This window comes from Synchiropus splendidus, chromosome 15 (genome assembly GCF_027744825.2).
Source record: "Synchiropus splendidus isolate RoL2022-P1 chromosome 15, RoL_Sspl_1.0, whole genome shotgun sequence".
Taxonomy (NCBI): domain Eukaryota; kingdom Metazoa; phylum Chordata; class Actinopteri; order Syngnathiformes; family Callionymidae; genus Synchiropus; species Synchiropus splendidus.
Window position 1 is genome coordinate 4,063,227 of NC_071348.1, and position 25,834 is coordinate 4,089,060.

A 25,834-nucleotide genomic window follows, 5' to 3' on the forward strand; every position below is an offset into this window, starting at 1 on the left:
AAATGAGAATATTCATCAAGCTGTAGAGCAGCGCAGGAGATGACAGTGAGAGACCAGGTCAAGGACCCAAGACAGACTAGAATGTCATTTATGAGGACAGAGTGAGTGATATGATGGGAGCTTAACCTTGCCCATGAAGGCTCGCGCCGCCTTCCAACTCCGGTCCTTTGGAACTCGACCACGTGGGGCCAGCAAAACCATAACTGCCGCGAGCACATCAATCACTGCCACAGGAGGGTTGGGGAAGGCCTTCAGCTCAGTGAGATTTACCTAAGAAATATGGAAATATAAATGCAGAAATAAAAGAGTGAACTTCGGAAGGATGACAAATATACCTTGTTGAGTGTGTTGAGGGCGGCGGTGGCTGCGGTTAGAGACGGCTCTGCTTTGGCCAGGTCCTGCTCACAGTCCTTCTGTTTGACACAGACTTCTGCCTGAATCACTGATACCTGCACATAGATGAAGATCAACATAAATGTTTAAAAAATGTGGATAATACACCGAGATATGTCCAGAACATCTCACCTTCTGTGCCTCAACATCTGCAGCAGCCTTTTTAATGCTAACCCGCTCAGTCTGTTCTCCAATCTTTGCAATGAGCGCTTCCATATTCTGGTTTTTGAACGTAAGCTCGGCCTCTTGTGTCGCCAGTTTAGCTTTTAAATCAGCCACCTACACACAAAAGCTGCCCATTTAATTATACTGGACGCTGAAAAATCGTTTTTTAAAATCTCACCTGGGTGGCGGTGGTTTGCAGTTTTTGGAGGCCACTGTCCAGCCGCTTCATCTTGTTATGAAGCTGAGAGCGGCTCTTGTGCAGGAGGTTCCTATATAGGGTGATTTGCTGAAGAAAGCTCTTGGGGGTGGTGTAATTGTACCTCCTCTCATTCCGCCTGTATTTTTCACCTGCCTGGTTGACACTGGTGTGAACATAGGCCATGAAAAGACTGATGGATTCCTGGACGGCAGGCTGTAAAAATAAGCAGTCACAAGCGGTGAGAAGCCGAGCCTCGATTGAGCACAGTTTAACATCCCCAACCTGTAAACGACTGAAATATTATCTTCATATATTTAGAGTTCATCTGCAGGTTTTTCCATCTTCGTAAGCCGGACCGACTCACTCAATCTGAAATCTAGGTGCAGCCGAGAGATTTGACTTCAGTGAGATGCCATGGTTTGTAAATCACAGTAAACATGGGAGTCCACTATCTTTTTCTATTCAGTAGTAGCCTTACTTCTCTTGCAGTTAGTGATCAATGGAAGCTAAAACAAATGAGAGGCTAATGGGGATGTCACACCGCAGAGAAGCCATTGTTACTGACTATGAAGCCAGTAGATAATTCGTATTTCATATAATGCTATCTGCCATCATAATCATTGATTTCACCGTCATTGAGCTGTGAATTCACAAACTTTAAATGAATCTGTAACTGATCCCTTTTAGATGTTAAAATATCAATTCATTAATTTGGTTGGCATAGTTTTGTTCAGCAACAATTCATAACAGAGCAACGCAGCTATAATCTATACGTCTGCATAACTCTGTATCAAATGGTGTTTCAGTGACAGAGGCATCGCTCATGTTGATCAACCAAAAACTAACTACCGGTCTTCTGATTTTAACACCAATGTCTTTGCCCTCATTGAACTGCTAAAGACTTGTTTTGCATCAACATTTTAACTGTGTTTTTTTGTCATTAATTTCCCAAAGGAATTGGAGACAATGTTGATAACTATCATCTGTTTTTTTTCATAATTTGAAATACAGTAGATAAACAAAATCACAAGCAGATTTTTCATAATATGATTAGCACTCTAAATTACATAAGTAATCCAATTTGGATAATGAATTTTGAACAATTTTAGACATTTACAATAACCACTTTCACCCCTGGACTTATTATTCAGTTTTTTTTTCCAGGGGGGCAGTCATTTTTCCAGAGATTTTAGCAGCAGCACAGGCTACCACACCAGAGAGTTGGGGGCCTATAGTGGATTTTTACTATCACCACGTGTCACATGCCATCATTGGAAAGCTTTTAGGTTTTCTTCTCACAGAAACCATTCAGGAGTTACTGTACTGAGAAGCCCATGTAGCTCTTGCCATACATGCAGGAGACTCTGGTCTGCAGCAGTACATCAGCAGAAAGCTCAGACTCTTTATTGTTAGCAATTTCTAGACAGGATTAACCTTGGTGGAGTTACGGTCAATTCAGTCCCACATGTAACATCCTGCCCGGTAAATAAAGGGTTAAAAAAATAAACCGTCAATTCACTAAGTTGTTTGTTCATTCTGAATCCTGAACAATTGTAACCAGTGTCCTTTAACGTCAAGATCCATTTTCCCTCTTATAGCCATCATTTCTTCTCCCATAGAAAAACATTGGCAGATGCCCAAGCACACTCATGGACAGTGAAAAACAATCATCTGGAGCATGTTCACATATTTGATTATATTTATTTCCTGGTTGTGACAGCTGTGTCTCCTAAGAGGGTCGTTATGTGCTTAATCACTCTTCACTCATTAACATAAATGATCCGGGGTTGTGATGGTTTCGCTGCGATGATGGAAAACAATGATGCGTCTGCGCTCACTGCGAGTCTCCAGACATGTGTTCAGCAATTTGTCAGCACCTCAGCGGTGAACTAATGATGAGGGATCTATGGGAAAGTTAATCCAGCTGCACGCCGGTAATTAAAAGGTGTTCATTAAAGTCCAACTCAGTCTGGTTTATGGGAGAGATGTTTGAAGCTCTGTGTAGCAGCCACTGTGGTATTATTGGATACTTTGTTTGGGTCACTGAAACTTGGGGAAAAAAAGCGCAAAATACGTTCAGAATGACATGAACAGTAGCTTGATATTAGGCCTGTTTGGGAACTGAGCGAGTGGATGTCACTGAGTACAAATCACTCTGGATGAAGACAAAGCGTCATGTGAGAGGAAAGAAGAAGGCCATCACCTAGAAAGAAAGAAATAACAGCTAAACTTGCATGTGAAAGTCCTACCTCAATGTCTTCAATCTCCTGGATGAATCTGTGACTGACTGACTGTAAAGCCTCTGAGGTCCAAGGATGGTACCAGTCTATAGTGGCCCGCTGACTAAGGGCGGGGAATCTTAGGGTCCTGAGGCGGAGGGTATTTCCCACTGGTGAAAAACACAGAATCACCTTTGGGGAGACACAAAGGAGCATAATTAATACTTTAGTGTAACCTCAACTAGCCACCAAATAAAACCAGTACCGTCAGCTGGAGTTGAACTCTGTCTGTAAAAAACCTCCAGCAGTTCTCTCTGGTATCGAGGAGTCCCAGAGCTCGGACTTCTGTTTTCACACTCGACACTATCTCTTCAATTTCGTCTTCACTGAAAAGTTCAGGTATTTCACCTACACAACAAGAGAGTCAAAAGTAACACGTTTGGGAGACAACATGGATTTTCAAAACTAGCACAGATGTAAAGTGACATATCCACATCCACATCTCTACAAACTCAGACCTGATGACAGGAAGTCATTAATGAGGACCAGAAATCGCTCATCAGGTATCTGAGCCTCAGTAAGGAGCAGAGCCACTCGCTGGTTTTTCTTCCCAGTTTTTCGGAATAAACCTGCCAGATCCATCTACACAAGACAGAAGTGATGAATGCACACAAACTCAATTATGAATAATGTCCAATAATCATTATCGGAAAACCTCAATATGACACGTTGAACCTCGAGAAGAGATTATTAATTTATGAAATTGACAAAACTAGTTTTTATCAATGCGATATTGAAATCATTTTGAGTGGGCTTTAATGATGTTTGACAATTATTTCCCACATTGGCAAAGAAGATGGGTCAGAAATGAGTCCAGTCAATATTCCGGCATGAAGCCTGAGAAAAACATTGATTAAGTTTATTCGAAAAAGCATCAATCTTAGTTAATTATTGAGGATGATTCAACATAAAACCAATGTATGTGATGCAATCTGAGTAACACAAATACGTCATTTTAATGACAGCATATTTCAGTGTAATAATCACATGCATGTTGTTTACCTTCAGATCTTGAATGCTGTAGCCTTTATTTAAAGTAATCTGGAAGACTTCCACAGAGGAAATGTAAGCAGCCAGACGAGTCAGGCTCTGCTTCCCGCTGCCCCCAACTCCAACCAGCAAGCCGTGACTCCGGGGGGACTCCAGGATGCGACTGATGCGACATCTGTGAGCACAGAAACAGTGTTAGCTTAGCCTAACCCTATCCCTACAAATCCACTTACACATGCTGCATCGCGTCTTCAAACAGCACAAGGTTCATAGCTGCATTGAGGTCATTGTAACTCTCTAGAGCTTCAGTAAGGACGTTCCTGAGCACAGCCCAGTCGGTCACAGCAGTGTAGGACGGCTCCTCAGCCGTTTGGGCAAAGTGACAATAGATCAGGGGCTCTTTTCTCATCCTTGCTATATCCACTCCCTAGAAAGGAAATGTTCAAAATCAAAATTAAAGGAAGCATTCTTTCACGTAGAGAAGGAAATAAAATAATAATAAATTCATTATAATAATGAGGTGGGCACCTCGAAGCACTCATGCACAGTCGCCATCTGGAGCTTCTGGAACTGTTGATGGTCTTTAACATCCACCAGCCTGTCGGAGTAGACTCTGCGGGATTCGTGGAGCCACAACAGTGCCAGGTCACTGTCATCTTTTCTACAGTCCGGCCTTGCAAATAGAAGACCCTGACACAAAACACCAACTTAACATCTTTGCACTGACATCCTCGCAGCATTCTTTAATACCTGGAAGACGTTCGACATGTCTCTGAGGTTGAATATGTAGTGAAATTTGACGGCCGTGGGAAGGAAGTGCTGAAGCATCTTGCGGTGAAGCGTGATTGCAGCTCGGACGACGGCTGCGCCGCTACTCTGGAGAGAGGCGGCGAATGGCAGATGCAAAAGATGGCTGCTCAGGATCTGACCAAAAATGGACATCTGAGCCTCCGTTGATGGGAAGTTGACTGCAAACACTGAGAAATGTCTCTGCAGGAAAAATATTACGAGTACAAGGAGTTAATAAAACTCAAAAATAATAATTTAATAGGAATATAATACTTTTTAACAAAAAAAAACCATTAGAATTAGAGGTGAACTTCAGCACCTGCAGTCTTGGGTTTATACTGAAGCTTCCAGCTGTTGGATTCATGCAGACAACATACTGTGTGTTGTGTATTTCTTTCTGTGCCAGATTTTGTCGATCGTACCTAAATGATAGAACAAAATCAGTTTGTTGACTGAAGAGATAGTTTTGCTGGTGCTGATGTTTTCCCACCAGTGCCCATAGTCCAGGTGTTGGCGAATGAGAGTGTGTGGCTGCACTGTTCCATAACCATCCACTGCAGGCATGTTCATATCATCGATGAAGTAGATCAGCCTTCTGTTGCCGACAGGAGCATAGTTCCTGCCTGCTCTCCGTTCCAGCGGGCGCTCTAAAATTTCTGTGAATGAAAAAGACACTATTTGGGTCAAAACTTATTATATATATTTGTGAGTGAAGGTAGCTCAACAACAGGGCTATAAAACCTTGTTGCCAAGCTGCCAGCAGATGGTGCTAGAGCTCATTTGATGAGGTTCAACAAACTCACCCTGCAGCATCATGGATGTCATGTAGTAGTTGAAAGGTACTTTGGTCGTCATGTAACTCTCTGGCAGTGAGTCAAACTTATTCTTCACAACAACACTCTTCCCCACTCCAGCATTGCCGACGAGCATCAGTGGCCGTCTCCTTTCCAGCAACAAGTCCATGAAGTACTGCAGACACACAGTCTCTGCCGTGTGCACTAGAACAGCCTGCAATCATAGAAACAGCAGGACGAGAGGGAGCAGAAACATACATGGTTATTATAGTTCCTTGGGAGTGATTTACTGACAGACATGTGTTCAGTGAATTGCACGTGATTTATAATTTCTTGTATTTCCCAAGTACTCCGGGACTATTCTGTCATAATAGCATCATTTGCTCGGAACAAAACCCCACTAATTATGGCTCAGCGAGAGCCTTTGGAGCACTCACAGCTGTACACAGGAGCATAAAGAAAGACAATAGAGCGTGGGTGACTGCTCGAGCTTTGTTGCTCGTGACTTCATCCCCACACAGTCTGGTATGGGGTGCAACAGATGGTAATCAAACACAGCAGCAAGCCTGTCATCCATTCTAGCTCCACAGGTCTAAACTCATGAAGTTTCCCCTCACCTATTATGTTCACTCAAGCACGCAAACATTTTAATATGGCTTTTTGTTCATTTTTACTTCTTGAAAATGGTACGAGTTTGAGCGTGCGTCTCGTCCATAATGCTTTTTGAGCAACTGTCTCACCTGTAATGGTTGACCTGCTTCCATTTCAAAAGCAGGGACGTTCTCACTCCAGGGTAGAAAGCGCTTGGTTTGAGGGTCCAGGTAGTAGTCGAAAACTGTCCCCTGTGCTGGCAGCTTCACAGTCTTCATCTCTCGAGTCCACCACTGGCTGAACTCCACCCGGTAATCGCAGAGCTAGTCAATCAACAGAGATATAAATATCATTTCAACGAACAACCCTGCTATTACCTTAAACGATAGGCAGCTACACTTAATTTATTCTCATGCATTCCACACATCAATCATCAATCAGCATTGTCGCATCTCGTCATACAGTGCTTTAAAGAACTTCAATCAAGTGACAGCACAGTGAACATGTTGTAACAGTCCATAAAGTCACATATTACATGCATACCTAAATTAATATTAGTGTGTTTTAAGCATGACAAATATTTCTTGGTATTCTCTCAGACTCATATCCATTATGAAAACAAGCACCTGAGTCACACATTTGAGCGAAAAAACATATAACTTGTAAATATTTCAAGTTAAAATTACAGTTTCAGAATGAGTCAATATTACCTGGTCATTATACAAAGCTCCACCAAAAGCCCAAATGCATGCAAACGTAAAGTAGGTCTCGTAAAGCTCTCGTGGCGAGTCAGTAGGAACGTTTTCTGGTGTGAGAAGGCAGTCAAGCAATGTACAGAGTGTCTGAAAACAAATAGTACAGTTAATGTTGCTTTATTGCTGTAAGTTCAACAAGGGGGATAGTAGTATAGTTTTGTGTACCTGCACCATTGAGTTTTCTGTAATCGGCATGATTGTTTTAAATTCTGTTTTCATCACTTTCACACAGCGAGGGACATATTTGTCGAACAGAATGGTGAGGTGGGTTCGCTCGGTTTGGCGTTCTCGTTGGTCGATCCAGCTGGCAACATGTCTGGAGACAAATGACACTTGAGAAATCGTTCATCGCCACACAGGCCGACACAGAATCCCCGGCTTTGGTGGCATCTCCCCTGCTGGCCCCTGTGGGACTTGTCACTCGCAGAGTATCATGCACCAACAGGACCAACAGCAGGAAAATCCCTCGCCCACCAGCACCCCACCTCGCTGAGCCTATAAATTGTCCACTAGTGAGCGTGCCGAATAAATTAACTAAGAATCAAATATAAATGTTATTAGCTGAGAATGAATAAAATAAAACTGCAATTGAAAACCAAATTTAAAAAAATGCCACTAAAAAACAACAACTAAGCAGTCAGAAATATTCCTTCGTGATCAGTACTGTAGTTTCACTCCACATAAATACAGGCGTAGATAGGGACTCACAAGTTCCAGCCCAGGTCTTGATGGCTGACATACAGGATTCCTGCTCTGGACACCGTGGCGGGAGTCGCAGATCTCAGGTGGCTGATTTCAAACACGAGTCTCATGGACGAGGTGAGAGGCACACGTTCATTACTGGCCAGAGTCAAGACCTTAGATACACAATTCAACAAGATTTTAATAACAAAATAAAGTTCTCAAAAGTAGGAAACACACCTACAAAATGTGCTATGAGAAAGCACCATCATATCTCAGCCTGTTTGACAGACTTTATCTTATTTCACAGATGACTGAGATATAATTAATCACCTGGAATGCTCACACCTCAGGAAGGAAGAAACATCTTTTTCATTCCTCACCACATAGGCTGCTATGTGTTGTACGATTGTGTATGAGTGAACAGGAGGGAGGTACCTTGTTGTCATCCATCACTGTGTTGAGTGATTCAATCCACATCGGATCAATGTCTCCATCCAACACAATCCACTTAGGTCCTTGGTGGGAGATGTTTGCCTGCTCCCGCATCAGTGATGAAAACAAACCTAACGCAAAGATGAAGAATGTCAACGACAAACTGCACTGCAAAGTAAGTAATGTATGTGCATTTTAACTGGAAGACTTCAGATGAGTAAAAGCACATTTTGCAGTGTTGAACTGTTGTGTTTTTTTAACTCAAACTAATCACCATCTTTCCACTCTCGAGTCGCGGGATGGATGAAGCCGAACAATTCATCTCTGTCTACAGCTTTAGGATTAAGGTCATTCCACACAGGCTTCTTCCCGAGGCTCACATAGGTCTTGTGCAGGACTCTCAATATCTAAACAAAAAAAGCTGTAATTTCAGATCAGTTTCTTTAACCATGACAATTGTCTTTTCATTCTAACCTGACTTTTTCCAGTGCCAGCATTCCCAATCACAAAGACAGAATGCCGCACATTCATGAGCTCCACCAACTGCATCACCTGAAAACATGAAGATATTAGTTTTGATTTACATTTGACTTTGAAAACTGCTCTGCGAAAACCTTGAGGATAAAGATTTCCTCTGGCTGGAGTCGGAGAGAAACAGCGGCCTTCCGGACAGCACTTTCAAATTCATAGTCTCTCTCCCGCTCCACCTCCAGGCCTGGAAACAGATCGCCAAGCAGACCCAAGAAGACGGTCACATCTTCTGTGACAATTTTAGGCAAGTTGAAGTCCCTCAGCGCTCGCATCAGCACCTGTCCAAACCACAGTTAAGCGTTTGCCAGCTCACTAACATGTAGCAGCGTTTTAAACCTTCAACACTGACCTGATCTTCGGGCCTTTGCCTCTCTCTTCTTCTGAGTTCTCCAGCTACAACCAGAACTGACTTGACAGCACGTAAACCCCAATCATAATGGTCCTGAGAACACAAATGCATATATGAAAACCTGTATACAACTGAAGTAATGCAGCGGTTCCAGCATACCTGTTTTGAAAGTAGCTCCTTACAAAGATTGTACAGTGTGATGAACCTTCTGGCTAAAAGCCTAGCACCACAAAACCCTTCTGCCACCAACATTATCTCACAAATCAGCTCAGTGTCTGGCACCACCATTGCACAGGGTCTGGAGCAGGACAGATGAAAACGAATGAGCTGACATTTAACACGGTAACTCGAGAAATGTAATCAGCACACCTGAACAGAGCTTTTAGATTCTCAGGGAGCTCAGTTCTGCCAGCATAACCAGGATTCATGGTGATGAAAATCCCCACAGAAGGTTTCAGAACAATGTCCGTATCCAGGAACATGAACCTAAGCACACAGAGGTTTACCCAAAAGCCGTTCGCATTGTACTTTCAGCCAAATAACTCACCTTTTCTTTTTCGATCGGATGGCATCTTGTATGGTTTTCACCTGCACCGCCACAACAGACAGAACGTCCACAGGAATGCGATTGAACTCATCGAAGCAGCCCCATGCTCCCGTCTGGACCAGTCCTTTGTAGATGTTACCTATGGACTGATATACAAAAAGAGATTGAAACCTAGAGATAATCAATCAACCCCTGACCTTTAATGAAGCCAGTAAAACCTGTTGTTGAGATTACAATGTGCTTCACACGAGAAATTGTGACAAGATGGCAGCAACATAGCATTTAAAAGTTAGTGTAGCGCAGACTCTAATTCCCAAATTAAGTGCAGAACTAGTTCATTAGTGATGCACCAAGTGTGATGTTTGACTTCAACACTGAGGTGGTGGAAGGCAGTTGACAAACAAACCTTGTAGTCCATTTGCTCTGAGCAGTTGAAGATGTAAACCATGACCCCCATTGCTCGACCCAGATCTTTAGTGGTCTCAGTCTTCCCAGTACCAGCAGGACCAGCGGGGGCCCCACTCATGGTCAGATGAAGTGACTGGGTCAGTGTAATGTAGCACCTAAAATAGCAACAGTATCAAATACGACTCTGTTTTAGAATGGATGGTTTTTGATGGTACCTGTCTGTGAGAGGTGTGATGACGAGCCGTGGCGTGTTTCCCAGATACTCATAAAGGTAAGGGAACAGTGCGTCGCAAATCTTAACCATACAATTGCGCTGCACTTCATTCCATGTATGTCGGAGCTGGGAAAGCCACTGAAAGGACTGAGAGCTTGTGACCTGGAGCAGAAGGCAGCAGGGAAAACAATGAGAGAATTGTGCAACCTTTTAAGAGGACATCTTTGACTTTGAAAGCATCTGGGTGGTGTTTGTTTAAGTCTTGTTGCTCGCACCTTTTGAGCGATGAGGCCAGCAACAACATCCCTGGCGTGGACATCAATCGTACATATAGTCATGATCTTTTGTCTGTCACCTGGGTTCAATTCTCCCAACAACATGGTAATCAATGAGTTGAGTTGCGAAACCTGAAATTAAAAAAATCCTAAATTAAACACAAACTCAGTGCTAAAACACAAAGAAAACCTCTGACCCTGAACTCATCGTTAAGGTCAATCACATCAATTCAACAATGGCATGAATAAAGAGAGAAAAAATAAACTCGCTCGATTATTTATACAAAACATGGCCGGACGTCTTGCATTTGTCACTAGTCCAGGCTGACAGCAGATCTAATCAGCAGAGTTGCGTCTGCTGACGGGAGAGAGATTATTAAAACGGCAGCCAAGGACATGCTAACCTTAAATAGCGCTGATGAAACTGACAAGAGTTATAATACTACGGTGAGCACAGCACGTCACACTACGCTACACGGGCGAGCCAGGTCACTGGATCATGGTGACTAAACAACTTGATGAGGGAAGCCTTCTCTCATGGCCTGACAGAGGGATGAGAGGTTTGTGTGGTAGTGAAGAGTCAAACATTTACAGGTTACATCTGAGAAAAATAATCTTTGTAGTCCATGATAATGAAATCTGACAGCCAACTGACAGGTTTTATTTTTTCAGACTAATTTAGGATGAATTTATTAACAAAAAACAAAGGGAAAAAATACATAAATAAATAGTTTGATCACATATGATACCTGTTTCTTGTTGTACTCCTTCAGAGATGACTCAAATCCCTCCTCCAGTCTTTGAAAGACAAGCTCCATGTCGTTGCTCCACCAGATCTGCGAGGCCGTCAGAGCCACCTGCGCAGGGAAATCTAAAATCCACTGCTCTCTGGGTTTTTCTTCGTACACAGCTACAGCCTCACAAAGATGATCCCTGACACACTTCCTCATGGTTTCCTCAAGGCGAGTCAACCACACTTCCACCTGTTGGCAAAAGAAAAATCTATTAGAGAGTGTTAAATCGAAGAGAGAATATCAATCAAATCCCAGAATTACCAGGCCATTGCAGTGACATCCTGTCTGGAACGGGACATGCTCCCGTTCTTTACTGTACATGCCCACAGCAAGTTTAGAATGCTCCATGTGCTCAAACTCCAAATCTGACATGTTGTCAAACAGCTTTGAGAGATGACAAGTAACCTGAAAACACATAAATTATAGTAACATCGAATGAACCAGAATTTATAGAGAATGATCAGCAGTACGTACATCTCTGGGTCGGCTTCCTTTGGAGAGAATGTCTAACAAATCAGCGGATGAAATGAAATAGAATCTCGGGAAGGCGATTCTCTTTGTCTCCAGATAATCAGCTAGAGCTTTTTCACACAGCGATAACCTGTTCAAAAACGCACACCAGGTGTGTAAACATATAAACAGTTGTGGTTCATAAAGATAATGAAAACCTTTTTTGCAGATCTTCCAGCTTTTTAAACAGCCCCTGCCTGTTTGTGGCCTCAATAAAGTTTTTAATTTTGGCACTTGCGAACATCAAGTCCTGCAAACGAACAGTAAAACATAAGAAAAGACAAAAAGATCAAAAAGAGGAACTTCACAGTCCCTATAGAATGAGTGAGATATTTTGCTGTTTTCATTCTTACGTCTCCCTACGGTATTAATAGAAGTAATGTTGAGTGTGTGTCCACCTATACCTGGAACTCTGAGTCTATAGCTCGGAATCTGTTAGCATCTTCAGGTAGCTGCTGGCAAATGTCGTCACAGCCTTTGAATATGCCTTCCAGATGAGCCCACGTCCTCTGGACCTCAATCCACACCATCAGCACTGAGTCAGCTACGGTCAACTGATTTTGGAGTTCCACCACTTGGAGGAGGAAGTGGTCCACATGCTTGCTCTGGAAGACGCCTTGAAGCTGGACCTGGCGGAGGAATATCACACATCCCCTCTGTTATCTGTTTCCACAAGTTGTTTGTGATGCAAGCTAAATACTTGCTCCCCCGTTCAACGAGATGAAATATTAGATCCTTTGCAAGACATTAGTAAATTCAAATGTCTTCAAAAAAGATTTGTTGTGTTCACATCGGAACGTTGTTTAATTACTTATTTTTATCATCCCTTCCTTCTGAAACCTGACCCGTGTTTGATCAGTTTAACACATGAAAATCTTCCTGATATTGAGTTATACTGGTTAATTGAATTTAAAATGTCTCCAGAAAAGTAATTCAGAGCAGCGGCAAGCAAAAAAAACAAAAAGAAAAACAATCAACATCTTCAAGCTCATAGAAACCCTCCAGCACCCATGAGACTCAGAAATGGAGGCTCTAAAGTGGCAAGACTTGTAATCGCTGTCTACAACCCCCGCATGCATCTGGTGTAAATGTACAAAGACCGCCAGGCTGCAACAATGCACCGTGTCTAACAGCACCAATAAATCTGAGGGCTCAATGGGGACCGCTTCACCCTCAGTCAGACAGGGGAGGGTCCTCTCGCCATTCTACACTCTACAATGAGAGCTTCATCAGGAGAGCCTCACAGCTATGATGCATGGTGCCAGTCACACACTTTAATCCTCTCACCTGGTGATCTTCCAGAACTTCTATGATGGCCTCGTCACACTTGAAAAGTGGCACGGCCGTTTGGTAATGATCTTCATATAAAAGCTCCACGGTAGCCCACGTTTGACTGATTTCAGTCACAATCTGAAACCAAGAGGAAAAGACATGAACTTTCTTACTTAAACTCAACCAACTACACAAACCATTACTTGATACAATAACTGTCAGAGATACTACCACAATAGTTATGTGTCATGCTGATTCTTATTTGCATTTTTCAACTTTTATTTAAACAGGACAAATCCTTAACAACTAGGTGAATTATTCTAATCACAACTGTTATCTGCACCAGAAGGATGCTTGAAGCATCCCCAGGTTGGGCTCTGGAGGGATGTCATGTGTGCTACGACAAAGGCTGTTCTAGGAGTAGAAAATGAGAAAATGAGTTAATATTTCAAATAAGATCAACATCTGTTGCCGTTGTTGTGACGTGTGACAAAGCGCAACACTTCGAGTTGCTCTTCACTATGGCATAATGTTTCCTAACGGCATGCAGCAAGTGCTGTCACCAATTATCGATAAATATCACAGATAACTGTCTTGACATTGTGAGATGAGTGAGCACCTGTTCTGAAAGAGAAGCCTGCCACCTGCTTAGGGAGGCACATTTCTGCCATTCAGTTCCTTACTATTTTTGGTTATTTATGATTGTAAATTTAGTAAGAGAAAAGTAAAATGTCCTGAAGACATTGAGTAGTAAAAATTGAATGTTTAAAGCAACTTTGAATCGTGTCCATGGATCAATATCAAACCTTTTCTATGGCCATCTCTTTGACTGCTTTGTCAACAATATTGCGAACTTCCTCTTCATACAGATGGAGCTGCAGCACCAGAAGGTCCTCCAGGGTGGTGCTGTCAGTCACCGTGAAGTCCATCTGTAAATCAAAACAATGAGTGTCAAAAATGAAGTTGAGTTTACTTGTGCCAGAAATATATTCAGATACCTTGGTAGCTCTCAGAAGCTGCACCCAATGGCGCTCTCGTATGGCTGAACTCTGCAGCTGACTCACTGCGCGCAATGATGTCAACAGGTTCTTTACATAAAGGTCTAACCCAGAGTACACGTCCCAGGAGCGAGCCTCTTTGTCAAGCTTCCGTATGTCCTACACAAACAGAAGGAAATGTAATTAGCTGCTGGGGGCATCTGTTGGAAAGAGCGACCAAGCGTAGCAGGCAAGACAGAGGGAAGGACAAGCTGAAGTGATGTAGCACTGCAGACGACCTCACCTTGGCAAACCTCCTCAATTCTGCATCCATCTGCTCCACATTTATCTGCCTCCATTTGATCTTCGCCCAGTTTTCCACACTGGTCTGTAAAGATAAAGACTCAGCGTCATTAGGGTGCGAGTGCTTAATGGCGACTTTTAGTGGTGACAGGGTATTCACATAATCAATGGCAGTGGCCACTCAAGATATTGAGCTATCGGCTGTCGCAGTGACGAGGATTCGGCCTCATGACTAATTACGAACGTTTAAAACAATCACCTTCAAAAACAAAATCATGTCCCACAGTTCTTTGAGGACGATGATCTCACGCTTGCAGGACTTGAGATCTCTGTACTCTGGGATTGTGACCTCAAACAGATGGGTAGCCTCCTGTAGCTCTGTTAACTCCTTCTCGATATCTTGGATAGCACTTTCAGACTGGAAAGGAAAAGAGGTAATTCATTCACCGAAAAAATTCAAACAGAGAGATGAGGAATTTGAAGCATTATGTTTGAGTAGATTCGGTCAGAGCATAATTCCCTTTACACAAGTGGTTCTGAAAAGAGGGTACATGCACCAAAACGGTTACAGTTACGTGGAGCCACTACTGGTGGGACAGGAGATAAAAAAACCCCCACTATATATACAAAAACCATATATATCTTATAAAAATAGTATACATATTATATAGTTCAAATTAGATATTATTTACTTATATATAATTCAACATATGCTTTTCAATTTTATTATCAAAAAACTCTCCGTCATACCAGGTTTGATCCAACCTGGCACGTGCCAGATCACCTGTCACTCACCGGTCATTAATAATTATAATAATATCATAACAAAAAAAGCTTTGCATTTTTCAATGTTGAGAACCCCAGCCTTACACTGTCCAGGCCGAGGTAGGGTTGCTCAGCTTTGAAGCTGAATGGGGCGGCTTTCTGGAAGGCCTCTCTGAACTGGTTCTGCTTCACCTGAAGAACAAAGTTTTTTCTTACATCAAATGGAGAACAAACATTTATATTTGAATGAGACGGAGCGTCAAGAAGACCTCAAAAGCCATGCACCGCCGCCGTAGGACCATCACTTCTTCATTCTGCATTGGAGCCAGCTCATTCCTCACTCTCAAAGCCAGCTTCTTCAGACCACTCCATTTATCAGGAAGTTCCTAAGACCAAAAAGAGTCTTCCTCAAACCAAGTGAGCTTTTAACATTCCTCCCAGTCAGGTGGGAATCTTGTCTTACCTCCAGATGAGCATGCACCTGCTCAGGTATGTTCACTTTGTAACCTTGCAGCAGCAGTATTGTTGCCTTCAAAGGCTCAAACATTTTGTCAGTCGCAGATCTCCTGTCTCTTATAGCCATCAGATGAGTCATCATTTCCACCAAACCATGATGGTCTCCTTTGGCTACAGGCTTGGTCAGTCCCTCAGTGGTGGTGTACACAAAGTTGCTCAGCTCCTCCAGACTGACAAGTAAAGATCGTCATCAAACTCTATCTTTAACGTGGGGCAGTTTACTCTTACCTGTTGGTGACGTATTTCAAGAGGTGTTCCTTGAAGAGCCAGCTCCATTTTTTGATGGTGTTCAGGAGGCTGACCTTGAAGAGTTTGATATCCACACGAAACCATCCATCGAAGACAGTATAATCCTCAAGTTTACACGTTTTGCAGTAAAGATCCTCGTAGTAATCGATCTGTGGATGAAGACCACACTCTTAAACACAGTTGTAGTTCAAACCTATTCATTACTCCGACCAACTCTCACCTGTTCTTTGAAATCCTCCACGGATGGGGGACGACCAGGTATGGTAGTGCCGGCATGAAGGTCCACCGCCTCTTCTGAGAGTGTGTGTCCATACACAAGGAACTGTCTGAGGAACTTGGCCTGATCATCTTGCCACAGGTGAGCATAGCACTCAAACACATCCTGATACTGCGAGGCTTTGTTGAGCACTTTCTCCACACGCTCCATGATTTCCTGCCTCAGGCTCAACAGGTCCAGCATCTCCTCCATCATGTCCTGGGAGGACGATGAATGAGAAAGGATTAGAATTCTTGTTTTTGTGATCCAACAATAAGGTGGAATTTTACACTTGTACTGGCAAAGATTTGAAAGAGCTGTGTGTCAAGCCTCATATAAACGACTATTAAATACTAAAATGGAGCCTGCTGCAACTCACCTGGTAGCTGTCGGTGCTGTAATGAGGAGCCACTCTTTCAATATGAATAGAACTTTTAAATATGTCTCCAACGAGACCTTCTATCAGCTCGTACAGCCCGTCTCCAGCATCTCTTTCCAGTGAAGGACTGAACGACATCCCCGATCCACCCAGCATTAACTGAGCCTCAAATAATGGGGCCCGGCCAGGCCGCGACTCCATGTTGTCCATGAAGAACTGGAGAGAACGCCTGATGTAACTGAAGAGTCCTTCCAACACCATCTCATCCACATATTCCAGATAGGAGAGCCATGCATTCGAGGTGGCGTCGGCGCTGTAAAGCACCAGATTCTCCTGGAGGAGCCAGTGGATCGTTTCTCCATGCGACTTTATGGAGTTATACATTCTGCTGACATGTTCGCTGCGGTCCTCAAGCTGAACCAGCGAGCCTCTTTTGCTGTCCTTCCTGCAAAACATAGCCTTCTTGCTCCATCCCTTCATCAGCGACTGCATGGTCTCACAGTTGCCCTTGGCTTCAGACACCCGATGAGCAAGGTCATGGACCATTTCTTTAGTGACACTGATAAAGCCCGAGCAGTCCTGGTCCTGCCACGTGAGTTCCTCCTCTGCTTTTTTAAGGTGGAGGTCAACGGCAGCCAGTTCAGCTCGGATGAGGGGGAGTTCCACCTCCAGCACCGTCTGCTTCAACTTGTTGTACCAAAGCACAACCTGCTGCAGACTGCTCACATGCTAAAAACGAAAACATTGAAGACCATATTGCTTAGTTTCAACCATTAAAAATATTCTTCACTAACCTTCGCAAACAGCCTCCGTCTTTCAAAAACAGCCATCACAGCAGCAGGAATGCTCCTGTTACTAAGTGTTTGAATGTACTTCACATCTTTCAACACTTCAGTCAGCTGAGAATGGAAAGATTGAAACACAGTGGATTAAAGTTCCATCTTACCGAACAGATCTCCAAGGTGCGCACGTTAACCAGATGAAAGAAACGGGTGAATAATTAATTACTACTTGTGTAGAAAAGGTTACATTTTAATGTCACCCGTAACAACATGTCTGTGTAGGAGACTGGAAAGAAAGAGTGTGAGCTGATTCTGTTGAAGATAAATGCGCGATTTAATGTGACCTATAGAGGCCAATTATCCGCCATTTACTTTAGAGCACTTTAACTCCCAGCTGTTACAGCACAATTGTTATGATGTCACAATAATACAAGGGGGCAGTCATAATGAAAAGTGAGTAAAATGATTTTCCCCACAATTGTTCCTTAAAAACACAAAGAAAATTAAACAAACCTCTGGACTGAAGTTGACTGAGATCAGTCCCTGTAAACCCTGCCTTGAGATAAGAGGTTGTTTCAGGTTGACTTCGCAGGATTCTTCCAAGCCATTACACCATTCGATGTAAACGTCTTCTTCATATTTGTCCAGGAGGCTCAACATCTCAGTGTACATCTGATTGACTCGGGTCATCTCCAGACCTCCTGCTAATCTGGAGGAGCAGTTCATTCAGTGCTAATCAGCATGAAAAAAAAATGTGACGTATACCAACCCCGTCCTCTCAAACAGAAACCGGATGTTTTCCCACGGAGTTTGGATCCGCTCGCGCAGCATTTTTGCCCATTTCAAAGCCCTGGATGTCGGACCCACGTTCATTGTTCGATTCAACTCCATCTGAAATATAAAGCATCACAAAATAAGCCACAGATTATCGATGAAGACATTCTGCCTGGAATAAATTGCACCTTTTTAAGATGAGTTTTGAATAAGAGTTTGCATTTTTCCATCTCGTCAACTAGCATTTGCTCCAACAGTAGGAAGTTGGGACTGAAGATCTCTCGGATCTTCTCTCTTTTGAGGAAGGTGCTGACAACAGTCAAAAGCTGAAAAGAGAGAAATCATAATCTACTGATATATTTAATTCAACATAATGTGCAGAACTTGTGTCACCTTATATGCCGATTCCAATCCAGAGCAATCCTTGAAAGCCATGCTCAGGACACTGGCGAGGCAGACCTCAAAATCTGTGATCTTTAACCTGAACTCCTTATACTTTGTTTCAAATTCCTGCAGGGGAAGGTGGTCAATAAGTGCTGAATGAGTGATGTTTCTTCATATCACGGAGAAATGGCCAAATACTTTACCTCAGATTCACAATCAAGGGGGCTGCATTCGCCTTGCTTGAAGATTAGACAATGATCGTTGAACTCTGCATACATCAGAGTCACCTTCTCACTGTAAAAACGGCCCTTTACTCCTCCGAACTCCAGCTTTTCCATCCTCTGATAGTCGACCATTATCTTAAACAAATGCTGCAAAACCAGTAAAGGGCAGTTAAAAATCCAAAAAAGAAATCCCAAAACAAATATTCAGGCAAACCTCCAGCTGCAGCATGCGAGCAAAGAACTGGTCGAAACGTTTAAAAATCATAGCAGACGGAAAATCCCAGGGAGGATGTTTAGCATTGCTGAGCAGTCGCTCCCTCTGATTCTGGTAATTCTGTCGAAAGCTTTTGAAAACCTCCATCACCCTCTGAACCATTTCTAGACTTTCATCTCTGTCCTCTCTGTCCAGCAAGTCCCCAGGAAGGTATGAAGAAGCCTGCAAGAAGAATGAGAGAATTCATATTTGACTACTGCTAATTAGACTCTGTTGCTATGTAGCAGTTGATGTCAAGTCTTACTTGCTCGATGAGCAGATTGCAGAGTTCTTGAAGCAACACAATGACACGTGCTGGTCTTTGATACGGTTTGCAGTTGGTCCAGATCAGAAACACGGTGTGAAACAGAGCAGGGATTGATTTTTCAATGCAGGAAAGGCCTTCCTTTTCAATCTGAGTCAGCTGGGAACGCAGAGGCTGCAGATGGAGGTCCACTTCCTCTGCCTCCTTCAGAGCTAAGAAATAAAACCAAAACATGATTTTATATAGCCGGAAACACAACACAAGCCCACAGCAGTCATTTACTAACCATCAAAGACATTCTCCACCAGCACTCTAATTGCGATTTGGTAGCTGCTTTGCATGGACACCAGCATTGTTCCCATCTTCTGCACGATGGGACTCTGCAGCTGAAACAGAGGATGCATTTGCTACTTTAATTTCCTTACATTTCTCATACTTAGTCTACCAAAAGTGGTGGAGCTAACCTGTTGGTGAATGTTCTCAATGTTGCTCTTCCTGGACGCCCAGTACTTCAGCTCTGCGTCTGGACCTGGGTTGGAGCCGGTGGAGATTATGTCGGAGGAATCCTCCCGCAAAATGTTTTGAATGAGATTAGACCAGCTTATCACATAGGTCTCAATCGTATGGGCCAGAGTCCGGTCGTAGTTCTTAAACCTGTAAATGAAGCTATTTATTCTTCTTACATGTAGCTTTTGAGTTATTTAGGACAGGTTTTGATTTCTTACGTCAAGTCGTAGGTGGACATATAGCTCATCAAATCGGTCACAGTTGGCAGAGGAAGGAAAAACCTTCCCAAAATCCGTCCTCGGACAACTGATGTTTTATTACACAAGCTCTCAGTGTTACGAATGATGTCCTCACACATGGAGGTTGGCCACATGTGATGGTTAATGTCAGTGGACAGTAATGGTGCACACACCTTAGGACAGGAAATAATATGTGATTAGGATAGAAATGATAATCTAGCGTTGGCATAAGACGGTTAAAACAGTTACATTTTCAAGCGTAGACGTCAGCTGAATTAGTGGTGACGCAGACATCGCACCAAAGATCAGAAGCTCTTTGCAATTTTCTGGGGTGACGGGGACATGTCGCCTCTTCTGAGCAAAGAGCTGCTTGTGTGGTGGAACTGCAGCCTAGAATTGGAAAAAAATATGTTAAGCTGGAATGCCCCGAAGTGCTTTACAATAACAGGGCTTATTACTTCCAGTTTACAAAATAAAAAACAGTGGCACAAAGGTTCAATGGCAATACTATGTTTTGTCCTCTTAATGCATACAAAAATTGTAATATGGATATATGGATATGAAACCATTTCAACTCAGACTTGATCATGGGGCGTAATACATCAATAAGCGGTTGAAAATACGATACAAATTTAATTTTATGAACAGAAGGATACAAATACGTAACGAAAATGAATATTTTTTTTTTATTAGTGTTAACAAAAACAAGCTAACGATGTTCGTCTGAGGCACATTCCACTATTCTTGCTTTAAAAACAAACGTTAGCCTATTTAGCTTTAACATACCTGCATGCTAGCAACCAGAACTTTCTTGACGAGGACGAAAAATATGACTTTATTTTTCTCCAGAAAGTCCTTCAGTTCTGCCTGGAAGTCTTCGTTGGCAGCACTTTTCTCCCATGTTTGTGTTTGCAGTGAAAGAAAAGCACAAACTTTCCTCTCGATAAACTTCACTCTGACGTCATCAAGAAACGAAGGCTCGCTTTCTTCGTCCGACATAACTGCTGCTCGTGAAGGTCAACCCCAAAACCGTCTAGTTCTCCATATTCAAAACAATAATGCGCAGTGAAAAAATATCTTCGTGCAATAGTTTGAGGACCCGTCCTCTCCGGGAAGGGTGGGAGCGTTGCTTAGCAACAACAAACATCCTAAATCACTGCAGTCGCCTGATTCTATGGTAAACCTGTTCGCCGGTGGTGTTAAAGCATTGTTTGGAATTTCACGTCTCACTTGAGGAGTCGAGTCGGTGAAAAATAACACATCATTTAACATAAAATGTTGTGGCCCATTTTCATACCGTGTTTTGAAAGGATGGCATGGATCTTTCTAATGGTAATAACGTAAATGGAAACCAATTTGTCAACTGGCTATGACTCAGCCAGAGAGTCTCAGTGGAGATTTAATTTTTCAATGTTGAGAGATTGATAAGCAGCTTGTTCTTATGGTAATAACCATTATCAAACCAATAATAATGCAACACAATTATACAAAACATTACACTTATACGACACTTGGACGGTGTCAGATCCATAATAGATCAGGTTTGGAATAATATAAAGAACATTTTTAAAGGACACAGAAAAGTCAAATGTTGTATTTATTTGACATAAATAAACATGGGCCACTTATAAAGCTTTATAGCCGTTAAAAAAAAAAAACTTTTGCTAAAGGTTCTAAATCATAAGGAAATGTTTTTGATCTCCAGCTCAGAGAGGGGATGATGTAAGAGAGACGGTTACGGTCTGCAGGTGGTGTGACCGATTTGGACCTCAGCGACAACAACGTCTCGACCACCCTGGGCGCAGGGGTCGCCACCTTGTTGCTATGGAGCTAATAACAAGTTGTGTGGAAGCCATCCAAGCAGTGAAGGTGAAGACAGCTCCTGATTTTCCTCTCAAAATGAGTGCAGATGTGAACGTGGTCCAGACCATATGACACTCGCAACGTCACTTAGTCACAGTTTTATTTTGGGGGCTTCACTGCTGCCACTGCTGTAGTTTCCAAGTAGCCTCTCTCCTCAACATTTGAAGCCCAAACATTGATTGTTATTGTAAAAATATTTGTCTCTAACGTTTCTTCAGAAGTAAGGTTGAAGCTGAGGGTCATTACCATGCGCAAAAGCAACTTACTGCATGTTATCTTCTGATCAGGATGAACCACACAGGGATGAGACATCAATATCAGCAGGTCACCAGGCTGACCTCGAACCAGGTGAGAGGATTCACTGGTTCTTGGAAATACTGTTCCCATCCTTCAGGCTAAACTGTGGGAAAAATTATCAGTGAAAAAAAAGACACAAGACGGAGACTAGGACCAACAACATTTTGGACAACAGTGCAGATAATAAGGTCTTAGTTTCAAGAGATTTTTATATAAATTACCACAACTTCCTCAGAACAAAAGATGACTCCTATGGGATAAGTAGGAAATATATTAATCATCTTTTTCATTTTTTTAGCATTCAAAAAATAAAGCTTTTATTCTCACAAACAGGTTTTTATTAATCCCAGTGTAGCAATGAGAACAAGTATGATGGAATCACATTCTTACTCCGTCTAATCTTTTCACATTGTAACTTGGACCGAGACTTCAAAGCTAGTAAAGTAAAATGAATTTATATCAGGGAAAAAAATAATATAAATTCATACAAACAACAGTGATTAATTTATAAGGAACCAATTCCAAGGGCACCATGTCACACAATGTAATGTCAAAACCAAAACATCATCAAGGAGACTAAATAAGATTATACTGGGGGACAGAAAAAATCAATATTTTTTTTAATTCAATTTTAAAGTTAAAAAAAAAAACGTCCAATCCTCACATACGGTTTTCAAATTCTCAATCCTTTTTGTCACCATGATTTGAACAATGAGTGATCATAAGGGTCGGGGTCGCCGCTTGGTTCGCCTGACTGAGGGACGGCTCTTCCAGCATTATGTGACCAAACACACTTCAGTTTCAATTCAGGAATGTCCGTTTATAATAGACCTACACCGTAAAAGGTGTTGAGAACCTTTGAATACAAAGATCGCCGTCCAAACTGTCCTGTAGAGGGCACTGGCTTTTCTCTTTTGGCAACATGTTGCACCCACCACACAACTACTAACACTCCTGTAAAATGGCACGACTTCTTTAAATAGAAATAGGACTTTTATCAAGGTGAATATGGTGTTTATTACAGCGACAAGCAGCGCTGAAAATCTCAACTGAAAAACACAAACAAGCCATGGGGGTTGGTGCTTGTTGTTGGCTGACCTCCCTCCCAGCGCTGATAATTGATCACATTGACTAAATAATAATATCTTGTCAGTCACTCAGTCACAAGTCATCGCTCCACCTGTCCCTTAAAAACCGCTGCGGCCCTGCGGTGAATTAATATTCCTGTAATTAAATCTAAATCAAAGTGAAAAAAGACAAAAGGGGGGCTGCGTTTGCAGTTTGACATTTGGGACCAGGATGAAAATCCCAGACAGTGCCAAACCTCTCGGGGTGTTATGTAAGCCCTACAATGAACAAATTTGTTGGCCCACACCCGAGGGCATCTGGTGATGGATATGTTGTCCTGGGGGAGCGAGGAAGCCGCAAAACAACAGCCGGCCGCTTATCTTGAAAGGCTTGTTTTAAGTGCTCCTCAACTGGAGGACAAAAGATTTAAGGACAACCATTAGCTTGCAATTGTGGGACAAACCCCTTTGTTTAGTAGGTTCACACACACACACACACACACACACACACACACACACACACATTCATCAGAACATATGCTACATATTAGGGTTCGATCAAACATGTAGTTGAGATTATGTCAAAATGTGATGATATTTTATGAAGTTTACTTTCTAAAATCAAAGTTTCAGAGCTCATGAGTGTCCCCCGAGAGACTGGCACTGCCCCCATGCATGGTCATAATCCTGGGCGGGGGTCATCCGAAATGAAGTGCAACCTCAGCAGACAATGTGGCTGTCACTCAACCTTAACCTGAAGTCGCCGCTTACTGCGTTTTAGATGCAAGAATGCAGATCATTTCACTTTTTAATATAAATAACATTTCTGTTTAACACCAAACAAACTTTATCATTGTTTCATTGAAAACAATGCAGTGGTCTCCAACACCTGCAGGCAATATCTTAACTGTTTATGCATGACAACTTATTTCGGTTATTCTGACTCATTTTTTTCATTTCATTCATTTTCATTTTTTTGCGCTAATCTCATTAATTTTAAAATGTATTATTATCTTATTAATGTGCAAATTTGAGTCCAGCATGATCAGTGTTATTTCATTGGACAATGCTTGTTAATGTCATGCTAATGGCTTTATTAGCCACTGAACTTCATTCATTTGATGGGGAAAACATTTTTTATAATTTGTGTTAAGAACAAAATGCCAATAAAAAGAATACTGCAAAACTGTTTTTTGTTTTCTGTTGTTGGCATTAACCAACTCAATAATGACTACTATTAGTAAGGAATAAATGCATATGGATTTAATGGTGTTGGAAGCCACTTATCTTTACCTTAAACTCAATAAGTTGTTTTGCTGTGATTCTCTCTCACAGTCATGTGACACAGCCTCCTCTCCTCTGGTAAATAAGCTCCCCAATGCAGATGTCAGTGAAGGCAATTCATTCTCACAGTCCTCACTGGAGAATACTTCCTGCCATGTACAGAAGCTCTCTCACTTGGTTAAGCCTGTAATTTGTACCTGTTGGATGGCTCATGCAGTCTGTGGTTTGGGGTTCGCAGCGTCCCAGAGGGGCTGCTGTGGATTATAAATGACAGTCGGGGCTTCCTCGGGGCCTTATGTAGCGTGTGGCCTTTTGATTTCCAAATCCCAGGCCGAACTCCGTGAGATATTCCGCTCACAGGCCGTGATTTATGTGAGTGGTGCAGAGCTCAATGGTGCGAGGATCGCAGGTGTTGAGCAGCCACAGTATAAACTTTTAATATGCACACCTCATGGTCTCTGAAGGAGCCCGCACAAGGATTATTGCCACTTGTCCGGGTGGGGGTTGGGTCAATAAATGCTTAAAATTCATCTCAGGCCTTACAGTCTGTTAGCGATTATACAAACATCCTTGTACGAGTAATTCCAGCCCAGCGATTACACAGCGCTGTAATCATGGGGAGAACAATAAAAATCAGATTTTGATTTGTTACAAAAATGGAGCCAACAAGGAAGCACGACTCCACTTGAGCGTTGACCTTTGTCTTGAGTCACAGGTAGAATCTCAGAGTGGAGGATTCAGAGCCGTTTGAGGTTGGACATTTTGTTGATAACTGAATATAAAAAAAAGCTCTTTTTTCAATGTTTAGATTGAAAATAATCATATTTAAATACACTAGATTTACTTTATTCAGCATGGTGGGTAAGTGCTTGGCACTGCAGCACCCACAAGGTCACAATAATATCTGGCGTGGCCTCTTCCGCAGTCCCTCCAGGGTGTGGCCAGGTCCGGCCCTATCAGGCTGGGAAAGGCTCATGACCTGGTGACCCAATAATGGGAACAAGTGGCACCAAAAAATGTCATCCAGTCATCCATTTTTTTTGGTTCTCTTGGGGTTGCGGGGGCAGCATCTGTAGCAACAGGGCCCAGACTTCCCTCTTCCTAGGGACCAGCTATTCCTGAGGAATACCAAGCCATCTCTCAGGTGGATGTGCCCGTGCGCCTCCCCCAGTGGCCCATAGCATCTCACCCGGGAGGTGTAAAAGAGGAAGAGACCCGACCGACCTCATCTGAAGAAGGAGCAGCAGGTGTGGCTTTATTTCATCATTTGTTTCTGAAGAGAAAGTCCAGACATCCTGCACAGAAAAGAAGTTTATGGAATGGCTTTGTTAGCAACATTGTTAAGCTCATTGAGACAGAAAATGGGTACTGCATTTGAGCCATAAAAATACAAATGAAATAATCTACACATTTGTGGAGACTTTCAGAGGAACCTGAAGAAGATAGTGATTTGATTTTGCATGTGGCACACTTTTGCTG

General features: G+C 42.5%; 1 protein-coding gene across 5 annotated transcripts in view; it reads right to left on the reverse strand.

Moving 5' to 3' along the window:
• The window catches only part of LOC128771632 (dynein axonemal heavy chain 11), a 36,748-nt gene extending 15,809 nt beyond the window's left edge, over positions 1-20,939 (reverse strand). For all 5 annotated transcript variants that reach the window (XM_053887143.1, XM_053887142.1, XM_053887141.1 and 2 more), the window contains exons 1-58: positions 20,631-20,939; positions 20,094-20,234; positions 19,824-20,017; positions 19,563-19,752; positions 19,385-19,484; positions 19,099-19,310; positions 18,795-19,016; positions 18,560-18,727; positions 18,366-18,482; positions 18,161-18,298; positions 17,968-18,089; positions 17,712-17,907; positions 17,211-17,315; positions 16,417-17,145; positions 16,002-16,256; positions 15,761-15,930; positions 15,480-15,702; positions 15,286-15,402; positions 15,122-15,208; positions 14,511-14,669; positions 14,253-14,336; positions 13,970-14,128; positions 13,778-13,900; positions 12,987-13,109; positions 12,104-12,328; positions 11,858-11,949; positions 11,664-11,790; positions 11,451-11,594; positions 11,145-11,378; positions 10,396-10,527; positions 10,122-10,282; positions 9,905-10,061; positions 9,499-9,644; positions 9,321-9,437; positions 9,111-9,249; positions 8,952-9,044; positions 8,686-8,880; positions 8,546-8,623; positions 8,346-8,478; positions 8,075-8,202; positions 7,664-7,812; positions 7,121-7,271; positions 6,911-7,042; positions 6,350-6,523; positions 5,619-5,823; positions 5,306-5,471; positions 5,135-5,237; positions 4,777-5,016; positions 4,555-4,716; positions 4,260-4,453; positions 4,039-4,201; positions 3,495-3,618; positions 3,242-3,384; positions 3,007-3,168; positions 737-970; positions 526-672; positions 336-449; positions 127-270 (exon numbers count right to left, since the gene is read on the reverse strand). In XM_053887143.1, coding sequence (XP_053743118.1) covers positions 127-270; positions 336-449; positions 526-672; positions 737-970; positions 3,007-3,168; positions 3,242-3,384; positions 3,495-3,618; positions 4,039-4,201; positions 4,260-4,453; positions 4,555-4,716; positions 4,777-5,016; positions 5,135-5,237; positions 5,306-5,471; positions 5,619-5,823; positions 6,350-6,523; positions 6,911-7,042; positions 7,121-7,271; positions 7,664-7,812; positions 8,075-8,202; positions 8,346-8,478; positions 8,546-8,623; positions 8,686-8,880; positions 8,952-9,044; positions 9,111-9,249; positions 9,321-9,437; positions 9,499-9,644; positions 9,905-10,061; positions 10,122-10,282; positions 10,396-10,527; positions 11,145-11,378; positions 11,451-11,594; positions 11,664-11,790; positions 11,858-11,949; positions 12,104-12,328; positions 12,987-13,109; positions 13,778-13,900; positions 13,970-14,128; positions 14,253-14,336; positions 14,511-14,669; positions 15,122-15,208; positions 15,286-15,402; positions 15,480-15,702; positions 15,761-15,930; positions 16,002-16,256; positions 16,417-17,145; positions 17,211-17,315; positions 17,712-17,907; positions 17,968-18,089; positions 18,161-18,298; positions 18,366-18,482; positions 18,560-18,727; positions 18,795-19,016; positions 19,099-19,310; positions 19,385-19,484; positions 19,563-19,752; positions 19,824-20,017; positions 20,094-20,234; positions 20,631-20,843 — 9,555 coding nt within the window. In that variant the 5' untranslated portion in view covers positions 20,844-20,939. The remainder of the gene's footprint in view (positions 1-126; positions 271-335; positions 450-525; positions 673-736; positions 971-3,006; positions 3,169-3,241; positions 3,385-3,494; positions 3,619-4,038; positions 4,202-4,259; positions 4,454-4,554; positions 4,717-4,776; positions 5,017-5,134; positions 5,238-5,305; positions 5,472-5,618; positions 5,824-6,349; positions 6,524-6,910; positions 7,043-7,120; positions 7,272-7,663; positions 7,813-8,074; positions 8,203-8,345; positions 8,479-8,545; positions 8,624-8,685; positions 8,881-8,951; positions 9,045-9,110; positions 9,250-9,320; positions 9,438-9,498; positions 9,645-9,904; positions 10,062-10,121; positions 10,283-10,395; positions 10,528-11,144; positions 11,379-11,450; positions 11,595-11,663; positions 11,791-11,857; positions 11,950-12,103; positions 12,329-12,986; positions 13,110-13,777; positions 13,901-13,969; positions 14,129-14,252; positions 14,337-14,510; positions 14,670-15,121; positions 15,209-15,285; positions 15,403-15,479; positions 15,703-15,760; positions 15,931-16,001; positions 16,257-16,416; positions 17,146-17,210; positions 17,316-17,711; positions 17,908-17,967; positions 18,090-18,160; positions 18,299-18,365; positions 18,483-18,559; positions 18,728-18,794; positions 19,017-19,098; positions 19,311-19,384; positions 19,485-19,562; positions 19,753-19,823; positions 20,018-20,093; positions 20,235-20,630) is intronic.
• Positions 20,940-25,834: the final 4,895 nt, after the last annotated feature.